Source organism: Castor canadensis, chromosome 8 (genome assembly GCF_047511655.1).
Source record: "Castor canadensis chromosome 8, mCasCan1.hap1v2, whole genome shotgun sequence".
NCBI classification, from domain to species: Eukaryota; Metazoa; Chordata; class Mammalia; order Rodentia; family Castoridae; genus Castor; species Castor canadensis.
The window spans coordinates 8680584-8706137 of record NC_133393.1 but is presented as its reverse complement, the minus strand read 5'-3'; the positions used below and the strand labels follow the sequence as shown (position 1 = coordinate 8706137).

At 36.8% G+C, this 25554-nt stretch overlaps 2 protein-coding genes across 2 annotated transcripts; both read right to left on the bottom strand.

Moving 5' to 3' along the window:
• Positions 1–360: 360 nt before the first annotated feature.
• LOC109690991 (cysteine-rich secretory protein 2-like) lies at positions 361–12205 on the bottom strand. Its single transcript, XM_020170664.2, has 7 exons — positions 12134–12205; positions 8862–8978; positions 8026–8113; positions 6101–6246; positions 5593–5690; positions 3647–3735; positions 361–550 (listed from the first exon to the last, which is right to left on the bottom strand). Exons 1-7 carry the CDS (start codon positions 12200–12202, stop codon positions 423–425), a joined length of 735 nt encoding a protein of 244 aa, XP_020026253.1. The 5' UTR covers positions 12203–12205; the 3' UTR covers positions 361–422.
• Positions 12206–20426: 8221 nt separating this feature from the next.
• On the bottom strand, positions 20427–21680 carry LOC109690990 (phosphoglycerate kinase 2). Its single transcript, XM_020170662.2, has one exon. It carries the CDS (start codon positions 21678–21680, stop codon positions 20427–20429), a length of 1254 nt encoding a protein of 417 aa, XP_020026251.2.
• Between the last annotated feature and the right edge of the window lie 3874 nt (positions 21681–25554).

Sequence of the window (25554 nt, the reverse complement as noted above, 5' to 3'; positions counted from 1 at the left end):
TTCAACAGATTGGTGGCTTTGCCTTAAAGAAAAGCTATATGACAAATAGAGATGTCAAGGTTTGAATTCATTCTTTTTACAAGTGAACCATCAAGCGTAGGAATGACAATGATATGCTGTTTCTGGAGACAGATAATTCTCCATTTTTGATCCAAAGCTCTAGAGACCTACACTCTGTGATTAGTGAACTTTCAAAATTCTTGACTTGATTCAATTTGTTACATTTAAAGCAACAAATTTATATCGACATCCAAAGTTATCATAGAAATGTGACTTTCAAGACTACAGTAAAATCCAGCAGAAAAAGAAGTTTTGTCATTGCAATGAAATTTGTATCTAGCACACCTACATTTCCCCTGATATGTCTCAACTAAATGCTGCAGGCTTTTCTATGTAGTCCTGTGCAAAGCACACTAGTTATGTTAGTGAATTTTGTTTTCGCATAGGCAAGTAGCCTTGCACTTTTCCTTGAGCACCTCATGTTCACAGCCAGCTGATTGCTTCAAGGAGTCACAGTTACTGAGGAGATCTTCATACTCACAGCTGTTGGCTGTAATGAAAATAGATTTCATTACCATATTGTCATTTTCTGTAGTAGCAGCAAAACAATCCATACATTCAAAGTGTGTGGGGGAGTAGGTAGGTGTGGGTATTTATGTCAGTATTACTTCCACGATGGTAGTCCCTCTGTGTTTTGATGGACATTAGATGTGTCTTAGTTGAACTCACTGACTGATCTAGCACTAATTTTAAATTCAGTGATACATATGTTTTAAAATGAACTGACCTACTCTTTTATCCCTCAGCAGCAGAGTAAAGTGTCAATACATCTCTCCATCTGTAGGGTCCGATGTGGAAGCCACAACAAAAATTAATCTTACTTTGACCAGCCCCATTTCAAATGTTTGGAGGATAAATATTTCCATCATCTCATGTGACTGAACAGCACTTTATACTCTAATGCTTTCTTTCTGGAACAGATGATTATTTTTTACTTATTTTAATTTTTCAGTGATACTGAGGTTTGATCTCAGGACTTCACACTTGTTAGGCAGGCACCATACTGCTTAAGCCACACCTCCAGCCCTTTTTGCTCTGGTTATTTTGAAGATATGGTCTTGCTTTTGGCCCAGGCTGGCCTGCATTGTTACCCTCCTGTCGTAACTAGGATGACAGGAGTGTGTCACCACACCCAGCTTTTCTGCCATTGAGATGGGCTGAGACCAGTCTCAAATCCCCACCCTCCCAATCTCAGCCTCCTAAGTAGCTAATATTACAGGTGTAAGCCACCAGTGCCTGACTTGGAGTAATATGGGTGCGTATAGATGTAAAAAGATGACTGTGTTTCCATTTTCCTACCAATGTTTCTGCTTGAATACTCCCCAGGAAACTCAGACTCAACAAATTTCAAGCTAAACATATCATACTACCACCCACAAGGTCAATATTTCTTGGGTATGGGCATGGGCTCCTCCCACAGTCTAATATAACATTCCAACTCCTCAGTAACTTGAGCCTGGAGCTGGAACCAAACTGACCTTTCTCATTTCTTTTCATGAGCACTCAGCCACACTTGAATACTGTTCTTGTTCTTTATTTTGGCAGTAATGACACCCATTGTTTTTTATTTTATCTTCTTAGATTTTTATTAGCATAAATTGTACAAAAGGGTTTCGTGGTAATATTTACAACATGCATATGAGCTACCTTCATCAAATTCAGCCCATCTCTATTACTCTTTCTTAGATGCTCTCCCCCTTCTCTCCCTCCTTTTCTGATGGGTTTTATTGTGCTATTTTCATGCATTATAATGTACTTTCTGTAATGTTCACTGCCCCCCTTCCTGTCACCCTCTCCTTTCCCCCTCCTCCCACCCACTGGCCCATTGTGTTTTAAACCTACATTGTTTACTTTTATTTAATAATTGTTGACTTTTATTTAATAATTTCTGCATACTATTACTAGAAAGCTTTTACAATACATGGTTGTGACATTGTCTCTCTTTGTGTAAGATTTTCAATTGAGTGCTTCCTGCTAATAGGATGAATTCCAAATTCCTTAGCAAATAATATTCAGCAGAGGTGTAAAGATTCACCTTTTTTACTTCTTAGTTTGTTTATTGCCTTGATATTAATATTCTGAATTATAGCCATACAATTGATTCAGGAAGAATGCTACAGGAAGAATGTTAAGTTCAGGTGAATGGTCTTGAAAGGTAAGAATCTTAGAGAATGAATCTGTAATGCAATCATTCATAATAGTTTCAATAAAAGTATCTTAACTACAGAAAGTCAAGAGTTATTTTTGATTCTATTCATGACAATTAAAAATGAGATATATGCCTGGGTGTAGTGGCTCACACCCTCTTGGCTACTTGGGAGGAGGAGACTGGGAGGATCTTGGTTGAGGCCAGCCCTGGCAAAAAATTAGTGATATCCTGGATACAATGGTGCACACCTGTCATCTCAGCCATGTGAGAGGTATATAAATAAGAGGATCACAGCCCAGGCCAAAGTGCAAGACACCCTGTTTGAAAAATAACTAAAGCAAAAGGGGCCGGGGGCATGGCTTACAAGGTCTAGCAAGGAGGTAGAGAGCCTGCCTAGCAAGTGTGAGGTCCTGATTTCAAACCTCAGGACTCCCATAGAAAGGAGAGAGAGAGATGACATTTATTTTATTCTTTCTTTTGCAGCAATGTTTGTTCTTTGAGAAATACTGTACGCAGATTGGATTTTTTTCATTAAAAATGTGGGCAAAACACTATCAAATTGTAGAAAAAGTGATAATTTATAAAGGCAAACAGTATAGGCCAGGTGCTAGTGGCTCAGAGATCAGGTGGATCACAATTCAAAACCAGCCTGGGCATAGTTTGCGAGATCCTATCTCAAAAACACTCGTCACAAAAAAAAAGGACTGGTAGAGTTGCTCAAGGTGTAGGTCCTGAGTTCAATCCCCAGTACTGCAAAAAAAAAAAAAAGGAAACACTATAATCCTAATTATACTACAGAAAAGAAGAAAAGAAGTGAAGAAGTCAGCATGATGAACGCTCTGACCCAAAAGAAACAGTAGTGTTTGGTGTGCTGGTCTAGAATGAACCATAATATGGCTTTAATATTCTTAAAATTATACATTCTGATCTTCTAAAATGCCACTTTGGGCATATTTATTTTGATTATTGTGTTATAGATGGTGCTATTCTTTTCATTATAAATAAAATGTAGGTTACTGAAATGTGTAAAAAATTTAAACACACTTCTATTTTTTTTTGCATGAATGCATTATTTAATTGGATAGTTTAGGGGAGGCTTTTGGTGCACTGGGATTTGAATTCAGGCCTTACACTTGCCAGGCAAGCATGCTACCACGAAATCTACACCTTTTTGACTAAAAGTAGCCTTGGTTGGTGATCCTCCTACCTACGGCCTTCCAGTAGCTGGAACACCCCACCACACCTGACTTACTGAGTTGGAGTCTTGCTAACTCTATCAAACCTGACCTCAAACCTCAATCCTCCTGATCTTTGCTTCTTAAGTAACTGGGATTAAAGGTCTGAGAACCACCACACCCTGTTTGAGATTTCTTATTTCATAAAAAGAAAAGAGAATATCAACTCTATATAATGGTGAGATAAGCACTTCAGACTTACTGCATAGTCCATTTTCACAGCTGCCAGGGCAACTGGCACAGGGTGTTCCTTGTTGGTAAGGGGTATTTTTTTTACTCACATTATTGCCACTGAAATTTGAAACACAATGTCAAATATTTTGCCATTTGTTGTTTGGTTTTTACATGCACACATCAGTCACCAAATATCCATATTTCATTGCTTTTAGTTATTCAACAAAACTGAGAAATTGTGACTTCCAAAGTGTAAGTCAGAAAACAATCCAAATCCAGAGAATGCTTCACAGATGAACTCATCTCTGTGATCATAATTCCACAGGCTGAGCAACTGAATTGAGGTAACTGGTGCCTTGAATTGATGGAGTATATTTTAATGGGGCAGCACCCTTTGTGTTCCTCAATGGTATTGGTCAAATTGCTAAGGCGGTGCACTCAGGGTACTGGTAAGGAGCAAAACACATCTCTTAGAGAAAGGAGAAGATTCTAGAGGTAGGTGGCTGCAGTCATGAGTGCTCAATACTACCATAGAGTCTGTATTTGAAAGACCATAATTATCATAATTCTTCTAATATGGAAAATAAAGCTTAAAAGCATGCTTCTTTTCTTCTTGATGGAGGTTGTGACTTTTAACTAGTTAGCTGTGTGTGGTTTGGAATGGATGCTTAAGGAAGTCTTAGGAGTTTCTAGAGACGGCATGTGTGAGATTCTTATGTTTATGATAAAGGGAATGTCTGTGATAAGCACCCAAATCCAGGGTGTAATCATTCTGCATGCATTAACCTGTCACGCACTGCTCATTAGTATCCTATGAGCTATTTCATGACTTTGAAAACAATATGCAGGAATCTACATCTCAATGAGGCCAAGTAGGTGAGGGCCCAAGGCAATGTACAGAACACAGCTGTGAGTGTGTGTGGGGGGGGGGAGGGGGCGTGATTGCTCGGAAAAATTGTGAAATGGGTAAAAAACCTCTGGAAATTTTTTTGTCCCTGCTTCCTTTCCTTATTCATTTCAGTTGCTATTTTCAGGGCCTGGCTTCCATGCCATGTTCTGAGGGCAAGGCCTGGAGTTTGGATGCATACTACTAGGGCCTTTCGATTCTCTCTGCTAAACCTAAGAGGTGCTTGCGGAAAAATAACTCTGGAGGTCAAACTTCTCAAAGTGGAACCCTCCACCCTCTGGGATGGTTAATCTCTAAACAGTACTGTAGAAGGCTTGGCTTTGTGGCCCCCTCCTTCCTGCAATAGAGAATTTCAAATATTAAATTAAAACTCAAAGATGTGTTGTGACTATACATTTAATCCAGGATTTTTGTGGATAGCTTCAAATATACTGTTTGCTAAAAGGACATGCTTCTTGCTACAAATCAGGACCTTACAGAAGATGATTATGTGATTTTCTGTGAGAACTCTGAGAAACAAAGACTTTATGTACTACCTTTTTCTGGCTTCTGAAATACATTAAGGTTCTCCTGAAAATCCTTTGGGACTTCAAAGAATGAATGCTTTATAATGGTAACAATATGAGTGTTTTTTTAAAGATGATTAAGAGTGGGAACATTTGAGCAAAAAGGAGTGAAATCACAGTATGTCAACATCCATTTGCAATCTGACCAACACCATTGTTTACTGGTAAAACTTCTATAGTCTTGGAGTGTGAAATTAGCAAAATCTGATAACAGGAAGTCTGGAGAAAGGCACACTACACATGCTCATAGAGTAACCCTGGGCTTTACAGAAAGCTAATTGACAGAAATTATATCATTTTATAAATGAGGAATGAGAGCTCCACATTTTATATTTGTAGCTGAGTATTTTATCTCTTCCCTGAGAAATTAAAGTGTCTCAATCTTAAAAAAACATTTTATTGAAATATGCTTAATATTCTGGTTTGTTTAATATATGAGAATTTTAAAATATTAAATTGCTCATGGAATTATTGGCATTAAACTCTGAAGCATGTACTTACACAGGACAATATTGGCACACATAGAAGTATTTTAGATTCTCTTGATTGGGACAGAAGGCAATTCCACATCCAATTTGGTAAGATGAATACCAAACCAGCTATAAATTCATACGGGAATAAATATATGAGGGTGTATAGAAAAGAAGAAAATATTAAAAAAATAGTTAACAAATGTTAACACTGAAACATGCTACTTTTGTAGTTACATAAATTTATAGAACATTTAAGTTATTGAATTAAAGTCATAAACTTTTAAAATACTAAATTTTTTGCTCATATTCAGCATTTATCCACTTATTTTCAGAAACAGTATGGTGTATGCTTCCCTAACCTAGAATCTTTCTGACCATGAACGTAAGTGATGGTCTGGATGGAGCATCAGGCAGATGCCAAGACTCTGCTCTCCACTCTGTTCCTTTGCACTTGGATGCGGTCATAGCCTGGAGGAGCTCTCCGTATTAGGATGTGACAGAGGCATTCAGAGGTGTTTTTGAGCTGTTCCTCTTACCTGAGTATAATGTCCAACAACTACATCAGGACCCTTTGGTCCTACACCGTAGGTAAAACCTTCTCTCTCATTGAACCAGCTTTGGATTGCAGTTGACCAGGGAGTAGGGTCACTTGACATATAGAGATTTTCACCACATCTTGTTCCTAGGAAGGAATGGATCATTTATGAGGAAAGCAATAAAACTTGCAATGGTAAAAAAAAAAAATTGACTACACAAATGCAAAGATGCTGCCCTTGAACAGAGGTACCGTAATTGCTGTAGGTTAATACGGAAGGAGGCTGCCTGCTTCCTTACGAGCTTTAAACTGGGTTAGAAGATAGAAGTGCCTAGCATAATGAGGCTGGCCTGAACATACAAATCTTTTGTTGTTTTGGGTTTTTTTTTTTTGAAATAGGGTCTCACTATGTAGTCTAGACTAGCTTTGAACTCTCAATCCTCCTGCCTCTGCCTCTCCAAGTGCTGGAAATACAGGCATGTACCACCACAACTAGATCCGAACATGCAAAGTTTTGAATAGGTTGATAATACCCTGTTCTCAAAAATTCCTCCTCTCTCCACATTGTCAAAGAAGAATCATTTATGCAATGAAATTTTCAACTGGTTATGTCTCATGTGCTCTCATCTTGGTGTTGTAGGCTTGGTAAGGGAAATGACCAACTTTTATCCTTTTTCTCCTGTCTATGACACCCTCCCCAGAGATTTTTCACAAGTAGGATTCAGGAAAAAAGTTTATGATTTTTTGAGACATTAAAAAAGGCTCTTTAGATAGTCTTAAGAGTACCAATCATAACTGACATCACGATGGAGGACAATTTTCAGAACTTTTGAGTCTTCTCTTATCAGGAAAATAGAAAGTCACAGTCCAAATCCTCCTCAGAATGAGGCAAAAGTGATTTGTAACCAAGAAATATTTTCCTATTTTTTTGTAAGCTCTCAGTTACTATCTACATTTTAGTGGCTTGAAGTGTATTGTCTAGACGCGTCCTACAAACAGTATAAACCAGTGAAGAAAAGGGAGTAAAAATCTTAATAGTACACTTGGATCTTCAGGACTGTTCAGCCTTCTACCAACAGTGGTCATCTCTCTTCAAAACTTCATCATTATTATTATAGCACCAACATTATAAATGATACTTGAACTAAAATAACAAATAAATGATTAAGTGTTTTCAAATTGGGCTTGCCTATATTTGTGCCATTTCGATAATGTTGGTGGAGTATTTTATGCAAAGTTCATACACCAAAATTTTTTCTCTCATAGTTTTTAATCTTTGGTGAGATGTGTCCTATTATTCTTTTGAGCTACTCTAATATTCCATACATCATAAGCACCTAGTATGTAGAAAATACTTGACTTCTTGATATAAAGAACTTAAAAGTAAACAGTTTCAAAATATTAATTTTGTATGAATTTTGAATATGATCATCTTAATGATCTTAAAATATTAAATTTTTAGAGCAAAACTCAGAAGTAATTAAACATATATCAATATATTTTATGAATACAAAAGTAGACTTCAAACATCAAAGAGCCATATACTAGCCCCAAAAGGGTGGTAGGTTAGAAATGAGAAAACTTGGGTAAAAACTTCGAGTATGATACTACTTCAAGTAGTGTTCTTGGATAAATCACTTTCTCCCAAATCTTGCTTTTCTAACTTTAAAATTACAAAAGAGATGATACATGACCTTCTTTACTCATGAGCTGATAGAGAGGAAGAAATGAGGCCTTGTGAGAGAATTATATGCATAATACACAAAATCGTTTATATTATAATTACCTCTTTATATACATAGAAATAAAAATATCAAATGACTTTTGAAAGACAGCAGCATTTGTGCATGAAGCCTTCTTAATGCAATATCTTACAGAGGTCTGTATTTATTCATTTCTTTGGCAAATTTTTGCTAATTCACTTACTGGTTTTCCTGTCCTCTGAACTGCTGTGTGATAAAATACACTTATTTGCCCACTTTTGGGCATTTCCTGTTGCTTCTCTGTTCCATTCCTAAATATCAAGAGAAATACAATATGCATAATGACTCAATTACAATGAAGCCTATAGTCTTATTTATAGATTGAGTCACAATACTTTAAAACTTCTGTGGACCTCTTAGCTACTTATCATTGTTATTAAAAATGATTTTTTGTATAGAAGGGGATGCTTAAGGAAGTGACAGAGGATAGGAAAAGGGGGAGGGGAGAAAACGGAAAGAGCCAGGCACCTGTGACTTTACCTAGGATTTTTAGAAACGGGGTTGCTCAAAGTAAGCATGAATATTTTAATATTCTAGATAATCTGGATTGATTATTAATATTAATTAGCCAATCTGGATTATTCCAGCTTCACTTGCAGCCTGTTGTTTTCATATGGGAGATGTGGGTTTGACCAGGTTGAGAAAAATTTAGGACTATGCCCTGGGAAGTGAGTTTTTCTTTACATTGACAAGGCACTGATTCTGTAGAAAAGGGGGTGTCTTGACTGAAGGAAAAATACTAGGAAAGACAGTGAACAAAAAATGCAATGGTTTCACACAAGATGCTCAAAGATTTGGCTTTTAATTCTGCTTCCCAACTTAATAAGCTTTGTAACTTTGCTAAGTCATGCAATCATTTTTAAAACAAAAATAAGAAACACAGTCCTTTCCATCTAAGAGTCCAAATAAAATGTGAACTAGACAGAAGCATTGTAAATCACTAAGTTCTAAAGATATGCCAGGTGCTAGTTGTCTGCCCCTTCCACAGCCACTTCTTACCATTTTTAACATGTTGCTGGCGGGGGGAGAGACCGATTTCCTTAGTTCATTGTGCTTACTTACGATCTCTCTTTGCACTTGTGTTTGGGTGGTTAACAAAGCAGCAAAAGCAGGATCCTACACAAAAATAAGTTATCTTCTTGACATTTTTGAAAATTGCATATAATAGTAAGTTAATTCACGACAACAAAAATCACTTTAAAAAGTGCACAATGCTTAGTTATCAGGTGGTGTCATGTAAGTATTGAAATATTAGTCATTAAGCATTGTCAACGAATCTGAACCAGCACTATGAGTTTTAAATAGGAAAATAATAGACTGAAGCTTTGAAAATGTGGATAAAAAGTACTTTTGTCATTCATGTCATGACAAAAACCCCTTTGAGGCCACAAATGCCAATTCTGTTTTTCATGGAGTTTTAATATGATTTTTTATTAAGATACATGAGTGGTAATATTTTATAGCCACAAACATTCATAGTAGGAGGCTTAAGACATATTCATTCACACTGATCAAGCTGCAGCAGAGTGGAGTAAGGGTGGAGCCAATGACTCATCCAAGACTTTGCAGGAAACTTTGCCCTGACATGGTGTCTTCATTTAGAGAAAGAAGGTTCAGGCCCCATCTGAGGGCATGTCTCCCACCTAGGACTCTATCAAAACCAGTTTAGAACTATGTAACACATTTTTCTGTGTTATTCAATAGACGGTTTTGCAACATTAAAAAAAAACTTCAAGGCCATTTAGAGAGAGCAAATTTTTTCTAATAAATGGACCATTACTGCTTTATTCTGGTTAGTAGCAGAAATGTAACTGATTAAGTATTAAATCAGGTGTTGAGTTTTTCAGCTTGTCTTTGTGGTTATGTATGTGTGGGGCTAAGACTGGGCGTGGAATAAGATGTGTGAATTGTTGGCCCAGGTCTCTGCTTAAAATTACACAAGTGTGTGATGCTCATGGGTACAAGCAATATCTTGAAGTGCATCTAAACAGACAGAGAGCATTGTAGATTTTCTCTGATACTTTGGGACAAATTTATCTGCTTTTCTGCCATGTTGAGTTATTTCAAGACTCCACAAATACTGTACTCCTAGATCCGACCACACCATATTGTCATCTTCTATATGTCCATTTCTCCCTCTTTTATGTTCTTAAGGACATAAAACATTAGTGAATGCCATTTACCAGTAGATCTTGCACAGCTACTGACTCCTAAGATGGAAAAAATGCAACTGTTAAACATCAGTAGCAGCAGATCTGTGCTTTTTATTAATGCATAATGTCACATTCCTAGATATTTCTTATTGATCTCAAGAACTTTATTAAAGTAGTTTCATTTCAAAATATGTTCATTTGGAGAAAGGAGAAGTTATTTTCTGTTTCTTATGTTTCTTGCTTTGTATTTAAAAATTCTGTGGAAGAAGAGATATATTTTTTAAGTGAGTATAAACAGGGGACAAGAAACATGAAAAGTATTGAGGATAAATCCTATATCCTTATAAGATTCTTGTCGACTGGACAATATTACATAAGAAAAACATATGGGAGGCGATCTATAAGACAGAAAGGAAGCTAAGATCAATTCTTCTTATTTCAGGTCAGGGAAGGCTTCACAAAAGATGATTCTGGATTGGAAATATAAAAGATCAATAGAGTTTTTCTAGGCATCCTGGGAAGACCATATATAGAGCATTTGATCAGTAAATATTTAGTGGTACCAAAGACTAAATAATATCCCACTTTTTAATGATTTTATAAATGAAGTCCAAGAATGGAGCAGGGAGATTAAAGAGGTTTGGAGATGGAAATGAAAGAGAATCTTTTTTGGGGATAGAAATTATAAAGATGGGAAACTATTGTATTAAAGCCTTGGGTGAGGAATAAATTATTTCCAGGGTGATAATGTGATTGTTGTAACATAATGACTATGTTTCTGAATGCCAAATGAGATCTGAACCAAGGGTCAGAGCTCTACAGTCTGAGAAGTTCTAGCTAGTCTTGAATGTCAACATTTGGAGCAAGGAATGGGACCAGACAATCGTGAGCAAAGCTGCTCACATTCAGAGTCTTCCTGGCCAAGAGAGAGACACTCCCTGTGAGCAGGATACATCCTGTTACTGAAAAAGGTGGTTGCCTTGGTTCTGGGATCACTAAAGCAAAGAAACATTAGAAATAAAGGATGTAAATTTAAGATTTCATACTAATGAAGTTTTCACATACCAATCTTATGACCATTAGTAAATAAAGCAAAATAGTAAGACCTTATTGGGTCAGGATTTTTATTTTCTGTTTAAAAAACTAATTATTCTTAAATATTAATTATAAAAATTAAGTGTGGTGATATATGTTTAGAAATTGTACTAAATTAAGGTTATATAAATATGTTGTTAAGTAGGGATCATGTGGGGATGGAATAAAATAAGGAAATCAGAAAAGAACTTGGAGCAGGACTAGCACTAACTGTTTAAACCTATAAACCATGCTGTCGATTAAAAGTATGAATCAAATATAATATGCAGTTTCAATGGTAGGCAATCTTATTTAAACAGTAAAAGGAAACAGGAGATAATAATCTAAGTAATGTACTTTACGTATAATAAATTGAGTGGTAATCCCCCAAAAGATATCTCCATGTCCCAATCCTCAGAATCTATACGCATGATCTTATTTGGAAAACACTGTCTTTGTATATAAGTAAATTAAGCATCTGTGTACTAGGTCATCCTGGATGATCCAACTTGTCCAATGACAAGTGTCTTTAACAAAGACACACAGAGAGAAGAAGGTATGAGATGGAGGCAGAGTCACAAGTGCTGGAATTCCAAGACTTAGGAGAGGGGTCCAGAAGCTTAAGAAGTTGTAACGAAGGAGGTACAACTCTTTACACAGTACACTTCCTCAACTGAGAGAATAAATTTCTGTTGTTCTCAGATGCCACCTAATAATCCTACAAAACTAATACATTACTTCAGTAAACACTTAAAATACTATTATCACTTATTTAATATAAAAATTGTTCATGAGATTTTTTTGCTGTTGTTATTAATCATTGACGTGTGGTGATTGCCTTATACTTGCAGTCCATCTTGTCTTTTCAAGCGTTCAGTGACCACATATGACTGCTGGCTACCACACTGAACAGCATGGCCTTGGGCTCTCATCTCTGTGACTGCATTAAAGGTTCTGAGCTGTCAGTGAGAATATTCTGACCTAGCAGATGCATCCCACAAAGTCATCAGATAGCTCTAGAAAGACTTTCCATTCTAACCTTACCTTTCCTTGAGCAGGTACATTTGGAAACAGCATAGTAATGACAAATATCACCATGGGGAGTGAAGTCATGGCTGGAAACTGAGTGAAAGCAAAGATGGGAAGTAAGTAGTACGTGGGACTAAGGTAGAAACCAATGCAATGAGCTAAGAAACCCCAAAGAAACTAACAAAATAATTCATTAACAATGTAGAATAGTGATTGGGGGCTTGTGGTACAATCACCTGGAACCAGCCTTACCTCTGACAAGGACAGTAAGAAAGAAAACCAGAACATGACTGCTGTCCTTGAGATATGTTGATAAGGAGAAATACTATCTTCTTTCTTCTGCACAGTTCTTTTGCTTTTTCCTCATCAAAAGGAGAGGTAGAAAAAACAGATTCCTTCCTAGCTAATTATGGTAATGGCATTCATTATTCATCTTAGGCTGTTATTAACTCAATATGTACTATTTCTTGATTTGCTGTTCTCTATAAAAAATAGAGCTATTAATTTTTTCATTCTTCAGTAGATTTGAATCAAGATTCCAGGGTTGGGATTACACAGACTTAAATGATCAAATGTCTTATTAATGGTTATTTCTCTATTGGTGTGGCTAGAAGTTATTTTTCCTTATACTTGTGTCTATTGTCAGATTTCCTTGTATATAAAAAAATCCAAATTTAATTAATGAACTAAAACTCTAACCTATTCAAGCTTGTGCAGTCCATAGTTTGGTACAAAGGCTGTTGAATATTTCATTATTCTTTTCAAAAGATACTCAGCACCTCATTGCCCATACTGTCCTCTCTCAGTGTGTCAAAAATTTTTGGTCCTTTATATGAAGCAATAAGACCACTTTAGGCAGAAATCATCTTCCTCTCATTTGTCATATAAGCTGATATCTTTGTAAATGAAACATTGTGCCTTGATTTGTTTCCAGACTAGTAAATTTGACTTTATTTTGCAGATGAAAAAATTAAGACTTAGAATTGCTAACCTATGTCACTGATAAGTTCTTATGTAATGACCTAAATTTTTCCTCACTCAATTGTGACTTCAACGTCAATGTGCACTGAAAGGGTTAGGGTTAGTTTGGGGAAAAAGCAAATCACAATTACATCACAATGGAGATTATCCTTATTTCATTCTTTCTTATGACTTCAGGAAATGCCAGACATATATACATAACTATATATGTTAACAGTAGTAAAAGCCATTTATATGGAAACAGATACACAAATAGCCATATTTTTCAGTTTTCTATTAAAGGTAGTTATATTGTGGTTTTTTAAAAAATCATAAGCCTAAGAATTAACTATTTATAGAATGAATGTCAAAATTCACTTAAGTCTAAATAGATACTATTATTGGCATAATAGTGCTGTAATTTACTGTCTTAACTTTAAAACTATTTTGCTGAGATCATTCTCAATAAAATTTTATCAACATTTTATTTATTTATTCATTCTTTTTTGTTTATTTTTAATATCGTATTATTGTTGTACTGGGGGTACATGGTGACATTTACAAAAGTTCTTACAATATTTCCTAGTTAAATTTACCCCTTCCATCATTCTCCTTTACCCCCACCACCATTCCAGGAACAGTTTCAACATGTCTCATTCTTCCATTTTCGCACGTGAGTACATAATACTTCCAGTACATTCACCTTAAAGTCAGTTTACCCTTAGCAACACTGGAATGATTGACATGATAAAGTACTCACCTCAGAATAAATAATCACCGCTGGTTCTGACAGAAGGATGGAATATCTGCTTTATCTGCAGGAGGGAGAAGGTGGGCGTGAGATAGGCGTGGTACTTGTTTCTGGTTTGTAAATTCTGATTGTGAAAGCAAATCTCTGCCAGCATTCTTCTGGAATGGTATTTTTTATACCAATAGTCTCAAATTTCATTGTCAAGTATCCAATATTGTTTTACACTAATCGGTTCCCACATAAGCTTTTCCGTCTTTTTTCTTTTCTTCCCTGTTTTGGGGAGATGGCGATTAAACCTGGGGTCTTGCACATGATAAGCAAACACTCAACCACCGCACTGCATCCCACCTCTCATGAACTTCTACTATGAGTAAGTAAAGAAGGTCGTTCTTCTCAACCCGACAGTTACACAGTGTGTAGGCACATTAACACCTGGACATAGCCTTTTTGGCATAATATTTCCATAGTGACCACCAAAGACTGGTCAATTACTTAGAAAATAACCAGGTTCTAGGTAGAATGCTCCTGACTCAGCTTCCTATGACGTTCACTTCTTACCAACTATCCATACTTATTTGCTAAAAGTATGACCTTTGAAAACCACCAGGTCTGAAAAATCCTCCTTGGGATTAAGTTTTCTTTTAGGTAAAATGTGAATTATTATACCTTTGCTTTAAAAACTGAAAGGTGTAATATACGTTAAATACAAATATATATTAACTCATAATACAATACATATAATACTCAAAATGGAAATTAATATTTTACTATTATTCTCTGATATGTCTGGAATTTTGCTGATCTCATAAGACATTTACATAAGAGATGCTGCTTGATTGAACTGCTAATTTCAGAAATGTTTATGATATCTGTTTTTCCTTTCCATATCACAGGAAGAAAAGTATAATCTAAACAGAGATTCTGATGTTCAAAGCTTGGTTCTGGCTAACTTTAGGAAAATGATCCAACATCAGGGTTGGCATATCCTCATCAACTCATCAAAAGGCACATACACAAACCTGAAGATGCACAAGCCCAGTCACTTATCATGTTTTCCCTAAATGTCCCATAATTCCATACTGCAGTAGACCAAGAAGTCATGTACTCCGCTTTGCCACCTCCCCTCCCACGCCCGTGCCCATCCAAACCATGGCTATCTTTGTTGCATTAATAAAAGCAATGACTACACTGGCAAAGGTATATTCAATCACCAATATTTTACCCATTCCCTAAATTAACATTTCATTCCCTTGAACTCACATCCATACACAGTTGACAAGCTGGCAATAATTTTTTCCTTGCTACTTACTGATGGGAAAGTACTGTGCCTTTTCTTGCAGGTGTTTTAAGATCTGGGTGACATGGTTCTCCTAGGATGACTGTAGGAGGGGCCTGATGTATGCTTTCATGATCCTAGAACAAGGATATATAACGTTTGAAATAAAGCTGTGAAGAATAGCCTCATAGATAGTATCTCGAATCTTTGTCACAAACTAAAACCTGACTCAACTGTTTGCTGTTCTTTAATGCCTTTAATGTTCTTTAATGTCCATAATCTCCTCTGAGATCAGACAATGGCCAATGTCTTGGTGTTTCCTTCAGACACTAACCAAAAAGTGGACTTCTTTAAAAGTTAGATAACTGGTGATTGGCTGACTTCCCTGGAAAAGCACAGCATACCTTGAAGATTCTTTACCTCTTATCTAGGACATCAATCTGCCCTGGATTACTATCTATCCTCTCTCACACAGTGATCATGAATTGCATGGAATTGGTGTCACAGCTTTATCTATTCATACAAGGACCTCAATTCTCATTGTCCTATTCAACTTCTATATTTATGCACTCATAACATTATTAAGAAATTCAGGTTTTTTTTTTCTTTTTGATGGTACTAGAGTTTGAACTCAGGGCCTCATGCTTGGTAGGCAGATACTCTGCTACTTGAGCCACTCCATAAGTCCTTTTTCTGCGTTGGGTATTTTTGAGACAGGGTCTCTATTTTTCCCTCTGATGGCTGGCTTTGAACCACGGTCTTCCTGATCCCTGCCTCCTGCGTAGCTAAGACTAAAGACATGAGCCACAGGCAGACATTCAAGTTCTTAATATGACCCCAGGAGAGGAGAGGTTTAGAAATGACTTCAAGTTTCTGCCATGACTCAGTAGGAGTCAGCTAAACAGGATGATTTATCTTTTAAGATGGGAGAGGCTTTTGTACAGGCTGAACACAGAAGCATGCTTACAGTCTTCCCTGGATAAGTGCTAAGCAAAACAACTGGAATTATCAATCTGTCCTCAATCTCAAGGATCTCTCTCCTCTCTGTCTTCGCTCCACCTCCCCAAAAGGACCCTGCTCATTTCTACTCTCCCACACTGCTGTAATATTTACCCTGGCTGCAGGGCACAGATCTTCCGCTGCAGGGCCTGGGCCAGGGACAGCTGAGGCTCGCCCCTCCCCCGGCACGTGCAAACTCCCCAAGCCGCCAGGTGGGGCGACGTCACGCGGCTTTATGTCCTCACCTGCACTGCGCCAGCACCGCGCCGGAGAATCCTAAAGATGTCCCCTGTGGACCGAGGGTTTCTGCCTTTCTTATTGCCACCATTTGATGAGGAGATGTCTGTTTGCACACCTGGGCAGTACTAGGTGGAAACGGGAGATATTTATCAGGGGTCCGAAGGCGTGAGTTACTGAGGTTCAGAATTTTAAGAAAACAAATTGTAAAAGTTTATAATTCTTCAGCGTGCAGTGCAATATCAGTATGGTGTCAATAATGCAGGATTATACGGCGCTGGAATTTTGTAGGCTTGTTCATAACCTCTTACTTGAGTTCTTTTTTTCTTTGACGGTGTAATAATTTGAAGTAGCCAATGCACGGATTTTCTGTTAGCTCTTTTTTATGCTTCAGTTTCCACAACCTGAGCCAAAAAAGTCTTAGAATTTAGAAGTTACCCTAAACTGCTTTATATCCAATGTTCATTTCTGACAGCTTGCCTTTCTAAATATTTCTGAATTCTATCCCTTGATGTCTCTTTCATGGCCACATTCATGTTTTTACTGTATCATGCCTCAATTAGTAATTTAACACTTCAAATACTATACCCACAAAATCTCTCATGTAAACAGAATTACTTAGTACATTTGTTATTTTTCTAGTGCAATTCATTATCGACCTTATAATAGTTTATCATCACTTACTGTGGAGATCTTATTTTTTTTCAATTTTTAGAGGCATTGTATCCATAATTATTACTTGTTCCCATATTTAAATTGATGATTTCAGAATGAAAGCAACTTGAGTATTGTAGTGATAGATGATGTTACTTGCTGTGTGGTCAAGAGTTTAGTTATATCTTGATTATTGCTCTATCTCCAAAGATTATGGCAATACCTATTACATAAGTGGTAGTCTGTAGATACATGTGAAATGAATCAATATTGACCTGAACTAGGGCTGTAGATATGGCTCAAGTGGTAGAGTGACTGCTTAGCAAGTGAAGCCCTTGGGCTGGGAGAGTAGCTCCAGTGGTAAGCACACCTGCCTAGCAAATGTAAGGCCTTGATTTCAAACCCTAGTACTTCCAAAAAAATATTTTGGACTGTTGGAGTGGCTCAAGTGGCAAGGGTGCCAAGCAAGAATGAGATTCTGAGTTCAAACCCCAGTACTGCCAAACAAACAAACAAAAACAAAAAACCCCCACAGCACTCTTTCCTCTATGAGTTAATAGTACTGTGAGAGAGAGCTGCATGTATATGAATAAATGAATAATTCCATATAAGTGAACCTGGAATTTAAGGAAAAAAGCCCTGGCTTTGGATGTCCCAAATGGACTAGGTTAAGTCACCATCCCTGTGAGAGAACACTGGTGAATGGCAGAGAAAGGAGATTTAATCAAATGTGGCCATATCGGAAAAACAAAAAAGACTGTATTCAAGGGGCATATGGGAATTTTGAGGTTTTATAGAAAAGGAAGTCAAGAGAGGGATTTTAAGTATGTACAGCTGGCAGAGCAGGTAGTCTTGATCAGGCTGGTGGTCTCATCAATTGTTCCAAAGAAGTTGTTGCTGTTATCATCTGGGAGGAGTGACCTGGTTCCCATGAGGTATTACTACTGCTCCAGTGTACAGCCTCACCATTATAAGTGATTGTCTTCATTTGAGGTGGGTGGTGGTTCTGCAAAGCTCCACTGTTTGTTAGGGGTAGTTTTAGTCCCCAGTCATAAATAAATTATTGATTATTCTTGTTGCCAAGGTGGCTGCAGGACAGAATGGTCCAGAGCAAGGGACAATGGCAGAGATGCCAAGCTTATCCTGATTTTATTTAATTCATGGGCCCAAGTAAGGAGTCAGTGTTTTTCAACATAAGCAGTTTAAGTACCTCTCTCTTACAATATCTCAAAACAGATTTGTCTTTCTGTTAGGTACATGACAACTCCATGAGATAGATAATCTTAAACTGTTTGGATATTTTCACATTTTATTGGATAGTGGTATCAATGACTTTAAGTATAGGAAGTGCTGGAAATGCATACACCATGAGTCTCCTGGAGGAAAGTGGTAGAAACAGGACCTCATCCCCTCCTACAAAACTAATGATCAGACAGAAATCCAGGGTAAAAGTGAAAGATTAAACAAGTGGAAGAGAAGTGGCTTACCTTACTGTGCTAAGACATTCTTTTCTGCTCTGCCATTTTCATGACAAATCAATATTATAATTACAGTAATCCACAGAGGAGAAAACCTTTGTTAAAGAGATTAATGAATCAGGCATGGTACCACACATTGCCTATAATGTCAGAATTCTGGAGGCTGAGGCAAGGGAATGATTAGTTTGAGGCCAACCTGGGTTATAAAGTGAGATACTGTCTCCAAAAAGAAAAAAAAAGATTATTAACTATTAAAAGTGCTTCAGATTTTTCTAAACCTGTTATTTCAGTTACATTTTGTAATCTAGCAAAACTCTTGGTTCAGGCGTTATGATATTGATGAGAAAGAACAGAGGGACAGAGGTATTAAGTAACCTCCTGATGGTTTCATTGCTGGTTAGTGATCGCACAGGACACAGTTTTCTTCTAACCTTAATATTCACTTGCAACTAACTATATTGCAATTCTGGAGGCCTAGAGTTCCAATTAAAAATGAAAAACATTTTATGAATTTTTACTCTTATTAAAAAAGCCACATCTTATTATAAACCTTTCAGTAGTTGACAAACACTTGCTAGATCACTGAACACATATGGAAACATTATGAAAAAATGTCAACAATTGAGTCCATCCGTTTCTGTTGCCTTTTACATATAGAATAAACTCCTAAGACTGGGAGAGCTCAAATGATACTCCCTTAGAATATTCATCTTGAATTAGAAATATACTCTACTATGAATGCCCTTATTGTATACCTCGTTGAAATAAGAGGGTACTTGTTGGCTGGACAACCTCTTAATGAAATATTTTTGGCTGTTGAGTAACTAGAGTAGGGAAAGGAGGGATTGGAATGGTAATCTCAAGAGTGATGGCAGATTCCTGAAGGAAACACTAATTACACCTTCACTCCTCCCTCTTCCTTGGGAATATCATGCTGTTATTATTATTCCCCTTAAAAGTATGTTGAAGTTTTAGTTGTTTTGAGATTTGTATTGGAAGCTCAAATGTTCTGGGTATGGAATGCATAAAGTTGATCTGAATTTATGGGATATAGGAAATTGCACAAGGGAAAAGGTACCCTGCATTCTTACACTTAACTCATTGACAGTATTGCCCTGAATCAACTCTTTGACTACAGAACTAGGAAAAATATTTTCCAATGAGCATTTTTGTTTCTTCTGTTTTTATGTTACTTTTCCACTTTTTAAAGTAAAAGTTGTCATAGCTCTATTTTTTCAACACTAAACTACTCATATACTTATTTTTATTCATATCAAAAACCCAGTATTGGGATTTATTAGATCATGGTCAATTATTAAATAACATATGATTTAAAAAAATTATTTACTTTTAACTTGATCTTAATTTTTAGTTTCTTCTCTAATGGAGATACACATCTATGTATAGACAAACATAAATCATTCTTTGGGTGAATTTATATGTGTAGTTTTTCAACTTCTTGAGTTTAGTAAGTAGTTACATTTTTTTCTTCTCTTGTAAGAAATTTTATCTCAGTAGAGCTTCTGAGTTTTTATATATAATTATTTTTCTATTTGTGTACTTTTGTTTATACACTTTGTTAACCTACCCTTCATCAATTAGTTGGGTTTTGTCCTGTTTGCAAGTTTTAGAAGGAGAAACAATGCTGTACTAAAATAAAAATGAGCAAGTCCACTTATTCAGCTCATTTCTTTAATAGGCAAATTCAGAATGCATCCTCCCTAGGAAGCACAATGGTCAAGTTCAAATGAGATCTCAAAGGTACTAAGAAAATGCATGACAGCACAAGTTGAATAGCTATGCTGATGTTAAGAGTTCCTCATGGTTCACTGCTTGCTCAGTACCTGGGTTTTGATGTTGGGGAGATTTTAACTCAAGTTAAGTTGAAAAGTAAGTCACCAAGTTGGGCTAAGGACTGAGGACAGGAAACAACAGGAAGGAAAGTTCTGGCAACTACAGGTTGCTGAGGGCTTCTACTCCAGGAAGGATTTTCCCTTCCAGAAGCTCGAGGCTGGCACCCCCTCCGGTGCTCACATGACTCACTTTATCTTCAGTGTTCCACTTGGCACAGCAGGTAGCAGTGTTCCCACCCCCTATAATGGTGACACAGCCCTGGGAAGTGGCTTTCACAATTTCATCCATGAGGGCTTTGGTTCCCTTTGCAAAGGCATCCAATTCAAACACCCCTAAAGGTCCATTCCACACAATTAGCTTTGCCTGGGACACCGCTTGAGCGTGGTTTTTAATGCTCTCTGGACCACAGTCCAATGCCATCCAGCCAGCAGGGACGCCAGATTCTACAGTGGCTTGTCCAACTTTAGCATTCTCTTCAAACTTGTCAGCAGTGACAAAGTCAACAGGAAAGGTGATCTTTACACCATTCTTCTCTGCCTTGGCCATGATCTCTTGGACGATCTTGGCTCCCTCTTCATCAAAGAGGGAAGCACCAATCTCCATGTTCTTCAGCACCTTAAGGAAAGTGTAAGCCATTGCACCACCAATAATCATGTGATTGACCTTGTCCAGCAAATTTTTGATGAGTTGGATCTTGTCTGCCACTTTGGCTCCACCAAGTATAGCCAGAAAGGGTCTCTCTGGCTTTTCCAAAGCTTTGGCAAAGTAATCCAGCTCCTTCTTCATGAGGAATCCAGATGCCTTCTGGGGCAGATTCACTCCCACCATGGAACTGTGAGCTCGGTGTGCAGTGCCAAAAGCATCGTTGACATAGACGTCCCCTAGCTTGGAGAGCGATGCTCTGAAGGCCTCTATTTTATCAGGTTCAGCTTTAATCTTTTCCCCAGAAAGACTTTGGCCCTTTCCTTCTTCCTCTACATGAAAGCGCAGGTTCTCCAGCAGGATGACCGAACCAGCTGCCGGGTTGGCACAGGCTTTCTCCACCTCTGAGCCTACACAGTCCTTCAGAAACAGAACGTCCTTGCCCAGCAAGGATTTGAGCTCGGCAGCAACAGGCTCTAAGGAATATTTGTCAGGCATGGGAACCCCGTCAGGTTGGCCCAGGTGACTCATAAGAACTACTGACCTGGCTCCATGATCCAGGCAGTACTTGATGCTTGGGATGGCAGCCTTGATTCTCTGGTTGTTGGTAATCTGGTTATTCTTCATGGGGACGTTGAAGTCTACTCTCATGATGACTCGCTTTCCCTTAACATCCAATTTATCCAAAGTCAACTTCTTAGACAGAGACATCTTTAGTACAAAGGATAAACTGACTCCTGTCTGGATCCCAGTATAGAGGCAGCACTTTTCTGCTGCAGGGAGGCTGAGTCGATGGTGATTTCTAACGTTCTTGCTCTTGCTCCGCCCTTTCCTTCTCCTAAGTCTCTCACGTGGCAACCATTATTAGGCTGGAAAAGGAATTCTAGCTCTGTGATTGGTCCATGTACCTGTCAATCTGGATTTGCAGTGTCTTGCTGGTACAGGTTGAAACTGCCCCCTCAGAAGGCCAAGCAGTGGAAAGCTTAAAGTCAGAGATCAGGGAAGTGAGGATAGCACAAAGAATGATCTGAAGACATCAGTCTTCTGCTAGTTCTTTCCTCCTCATGTTTGACATTTGATCTTATTCTTAAACACAAAACCAGCCAAACAAGTCAACCTCCATAAACTGCATGCCCCTCCTCTATGTCAAATCATAATTACATTGTTGTGTAAATTGCTCTGTAGTACCAAATAAAGGGAAATGTGAAATATAAAGCATCTATGAAGTATTGTTTATTAAAAGACACATAGTGGGGTTCTTTTTTTCCTTATCTTGATAAATATCGGTACTGAGGGCAGAGCTTGGTGTTAGAGTTTGACTTTAGATATATTCTGGGATGGGATGAGAATGATGTCTTTTCATTACCATATTTGGTCCATTCTCAGACTATCATGAGAGAATGTTCTGTGGCTTCTGTTGAGGAAACAGGAAGAATTGTAGCAAAATGAATGTGAATAAATAGCACCAGAGGTGATAGTGACATTCCTTCAAGTCACAGTTGTTACCATGACACTTTCTACCTTTCTCTCCCTCTATTTACTTCACTACCGTACACCATAGAAACTGAGCTAAAATGAGGTATGGTTTTCCTCAGGATGAAAATTTCTATTGGAAATGAAAATGTCAGTTCTTTTTGGAGCAAATATACATGGCTAATTTGTTTTAAAGTGAGTGAATTTTTTCGTTCAATTTTTTCATGAGTTGAATTAATTAAATATTTAGAGTGAAGATTTGGACAGAAATATATTTGTATATATATATATATATGTGTATATAATAAAAAATGAGTCTTTGCTCTCATTTCTTGCATGGGCACAGGAAATGTTTCTGTTTCTTTTTCTCCTGTCCCCAACCTTGTCTATACTTTATCCTGTTATACTAAAACAAATCCTTGCTACAACTGAAAAAATAATGTCAAAGGCTGGTGGTGTGACTCAAGAGGTAGAACACCTGCCAAGGAAGTGTGAAGCCCTGAGTGTAAACTCCAGTAGTGCCAAAACATAAAAAGAAAGTAAAACACAAGTGTCAACAATCTTTTGGATAAATTGAAATTGTTATATATTGCTAGTAGGAATATAAACCAATGCAGCCACTTTACAAATCAGTTCAGCATTTCTTCAAAATGTCAACCGTATATTATCATACAACCTGGCAATTCTACTCCTAAATATGTTCTGTAGTGATATCACTCCACTCTTGTTACAAACTAACTAAAACTCACAAGTCTCATTATAAAAATCTCTGTCAAAGATTCATAAAATTGGAAACTCTCATTCATTGACATTCATAGTGAAATGTGACAAGATGCTTTTGGATAAACTTGGTAATTGCTTAAAAACATAACTGTAGATCTAAAATCTGAGTCATCAGTAGTATTCCTAGGTACTCATCCAAATACCTCAAAAACCTATATTTCTTCAAAGCTCTGTATACATATGTTTGGAATAAATTTACCAATAATTACAGAAGTCTGATATATTTCAACTGGTGGATGTATAAAATGTAATAAATCTGTATAATGGGATATTGTAAAATAAGGAAGATTAAATTGTTTATGTATACAACAACATTGGTGAACTTTTTTTATCTTTTAAAAAAATTGCAGTACTGGGGATTGAACTCAGGGCCTGTCTCTTGATAAGCAAGTTCTCTGCTCTTGAGCTATGCCCCAGTGCTATCTGGGAATCTTAAATTCATATTGCTAACTAAAGGATGCTCAACTCAAAATTATGTGTAAGTACTCTCCCTCTTTGCAGGTGTATCTTAATTAATCCACTGCTTGAGTATGAACTGGACTTTTGTGACTTTGGTATGGAAAGAGGAGCAAGAGTAACTGAACATCACCATAACTAAATGATCAAGTCAACATCACCAGTGGTAAGTCATGTGAATATTTTGAATGAAATGAGCAATGCACCTTGCCTCTGTGATGTTCTTCCTTTATCAAGAACCCCAACCTACTCATAACAAAGCATCAGACAATCCAAACCTGGTGACTTTCTCCAAAACACATGATCAGTCTTTAAAACTGTCAAGACTTTGAAAATCCAGAAACTACTGGGAAACTTCCATAGCCAAGAAGAGACTTAGAAATGACTAAATGAAATATTGCATGGTGGATTAGAATTCTAAAACTGCAAAATGGACATTAGTAGGAAAACTGATGAAATCAAAAATAAAATTCAGACTTTAATAGAAATGCTCCAATGTTATGTTATTAGTTTTGAATCACATTATGGGGCTATGTACGATATTGATATCAGGTGATATTGGAAGAATATATGGAAACTATACTCTATATAAGATTCTAAAAATATTCTAAAATAAAAAATTAAAAATTAATTTTATTTGTAATAGCATTACAAATCATTAGATATTTATTAGTAAATTTACTTAAAGATGTACAAGACCTTTGAAACAATAAGCTGAAAAAATATAATGAATATCTATATGACTAGAGATATTTATCATGCCCATTGACTGGAGGATTCAATGTTGTCATGGTACCAGATCTTTCCAAATTGCTCTACCAATTCATAATGACCTATAGATTCAAGACAAGATCAAATGTACCACCATAAATGTTCTTTATATAAAAACTGATAAGCTAATTCTAAAAATTATATGGAAAAATAAGGTCCTAGAATAGTCAGTAATCCTTACAAAAATAAAAAACATTGGCGGTCTTACACTACTGATTAAGTATTTTAAACTACAGTAGTCTAAACAGTATGATAGTATGTGAGGACCAACATGAAGACCACTGGGTTGGACTAAATAACCATGGAGAGACCCACTTGTATGACCACCTGATGTTCTACAACAGTGCCAAATAACTCAGTAGGGAAAGATAATTATTTTCAACAGATGATGCTAGGATAGCTGGATATTTACATGTGAAAAAAAATTCTTGAATTTCATTAAGGAATATTAAGATCTATTGTAGATTTATGTTGAAGACAGAAAGGAACAAAGCATTTAAATAAAAATGTGGAATATCCCTGTGATTTCAAAGCAGAAAACTATGTTTTTAAGTAGGCCACAGAAAGTAATATTCATAAAATAAAAATAAGCAAATTGACTTTATTGAAAATAAAAATATTTTTATTCAAGAGCTACCATCAAGAAAACAATCGATCATTCACACACTATGATGATAGAGTGATGTCTGGAGTATATATCTTAAGTTGTTTACAATTTAAGATCCTGTGACTATCAGTCTTAGTTGTCAACTGGACTGAGTTGATACACCTAGAAAATTGGTAAAGAACACTTCTGCATTTGAATAGTTCATGTTTATGTTGTGATAGATATCAGCAGTGTAGAGCAAAGAGTTTACATTTTTAGAAGCAAGGATAATATATCCTAGTTATTTTTATGGTACAAAAGTCCATTCAGCCAGTGTGTGTAGGAGAAGCTTCTATTCCACTTCTACCCCCTCAACTTCATGCAATATATCTCTCCTCCTATCTCTAAACAATACCTTCTAAACTTCTCTCTACAAAGAAACTTAACTTTGTCCATTAGAACCACTTCAATCAGTGCAAGATTTATTTTTGACTTTTCTTCTAATTTTGTAACTTG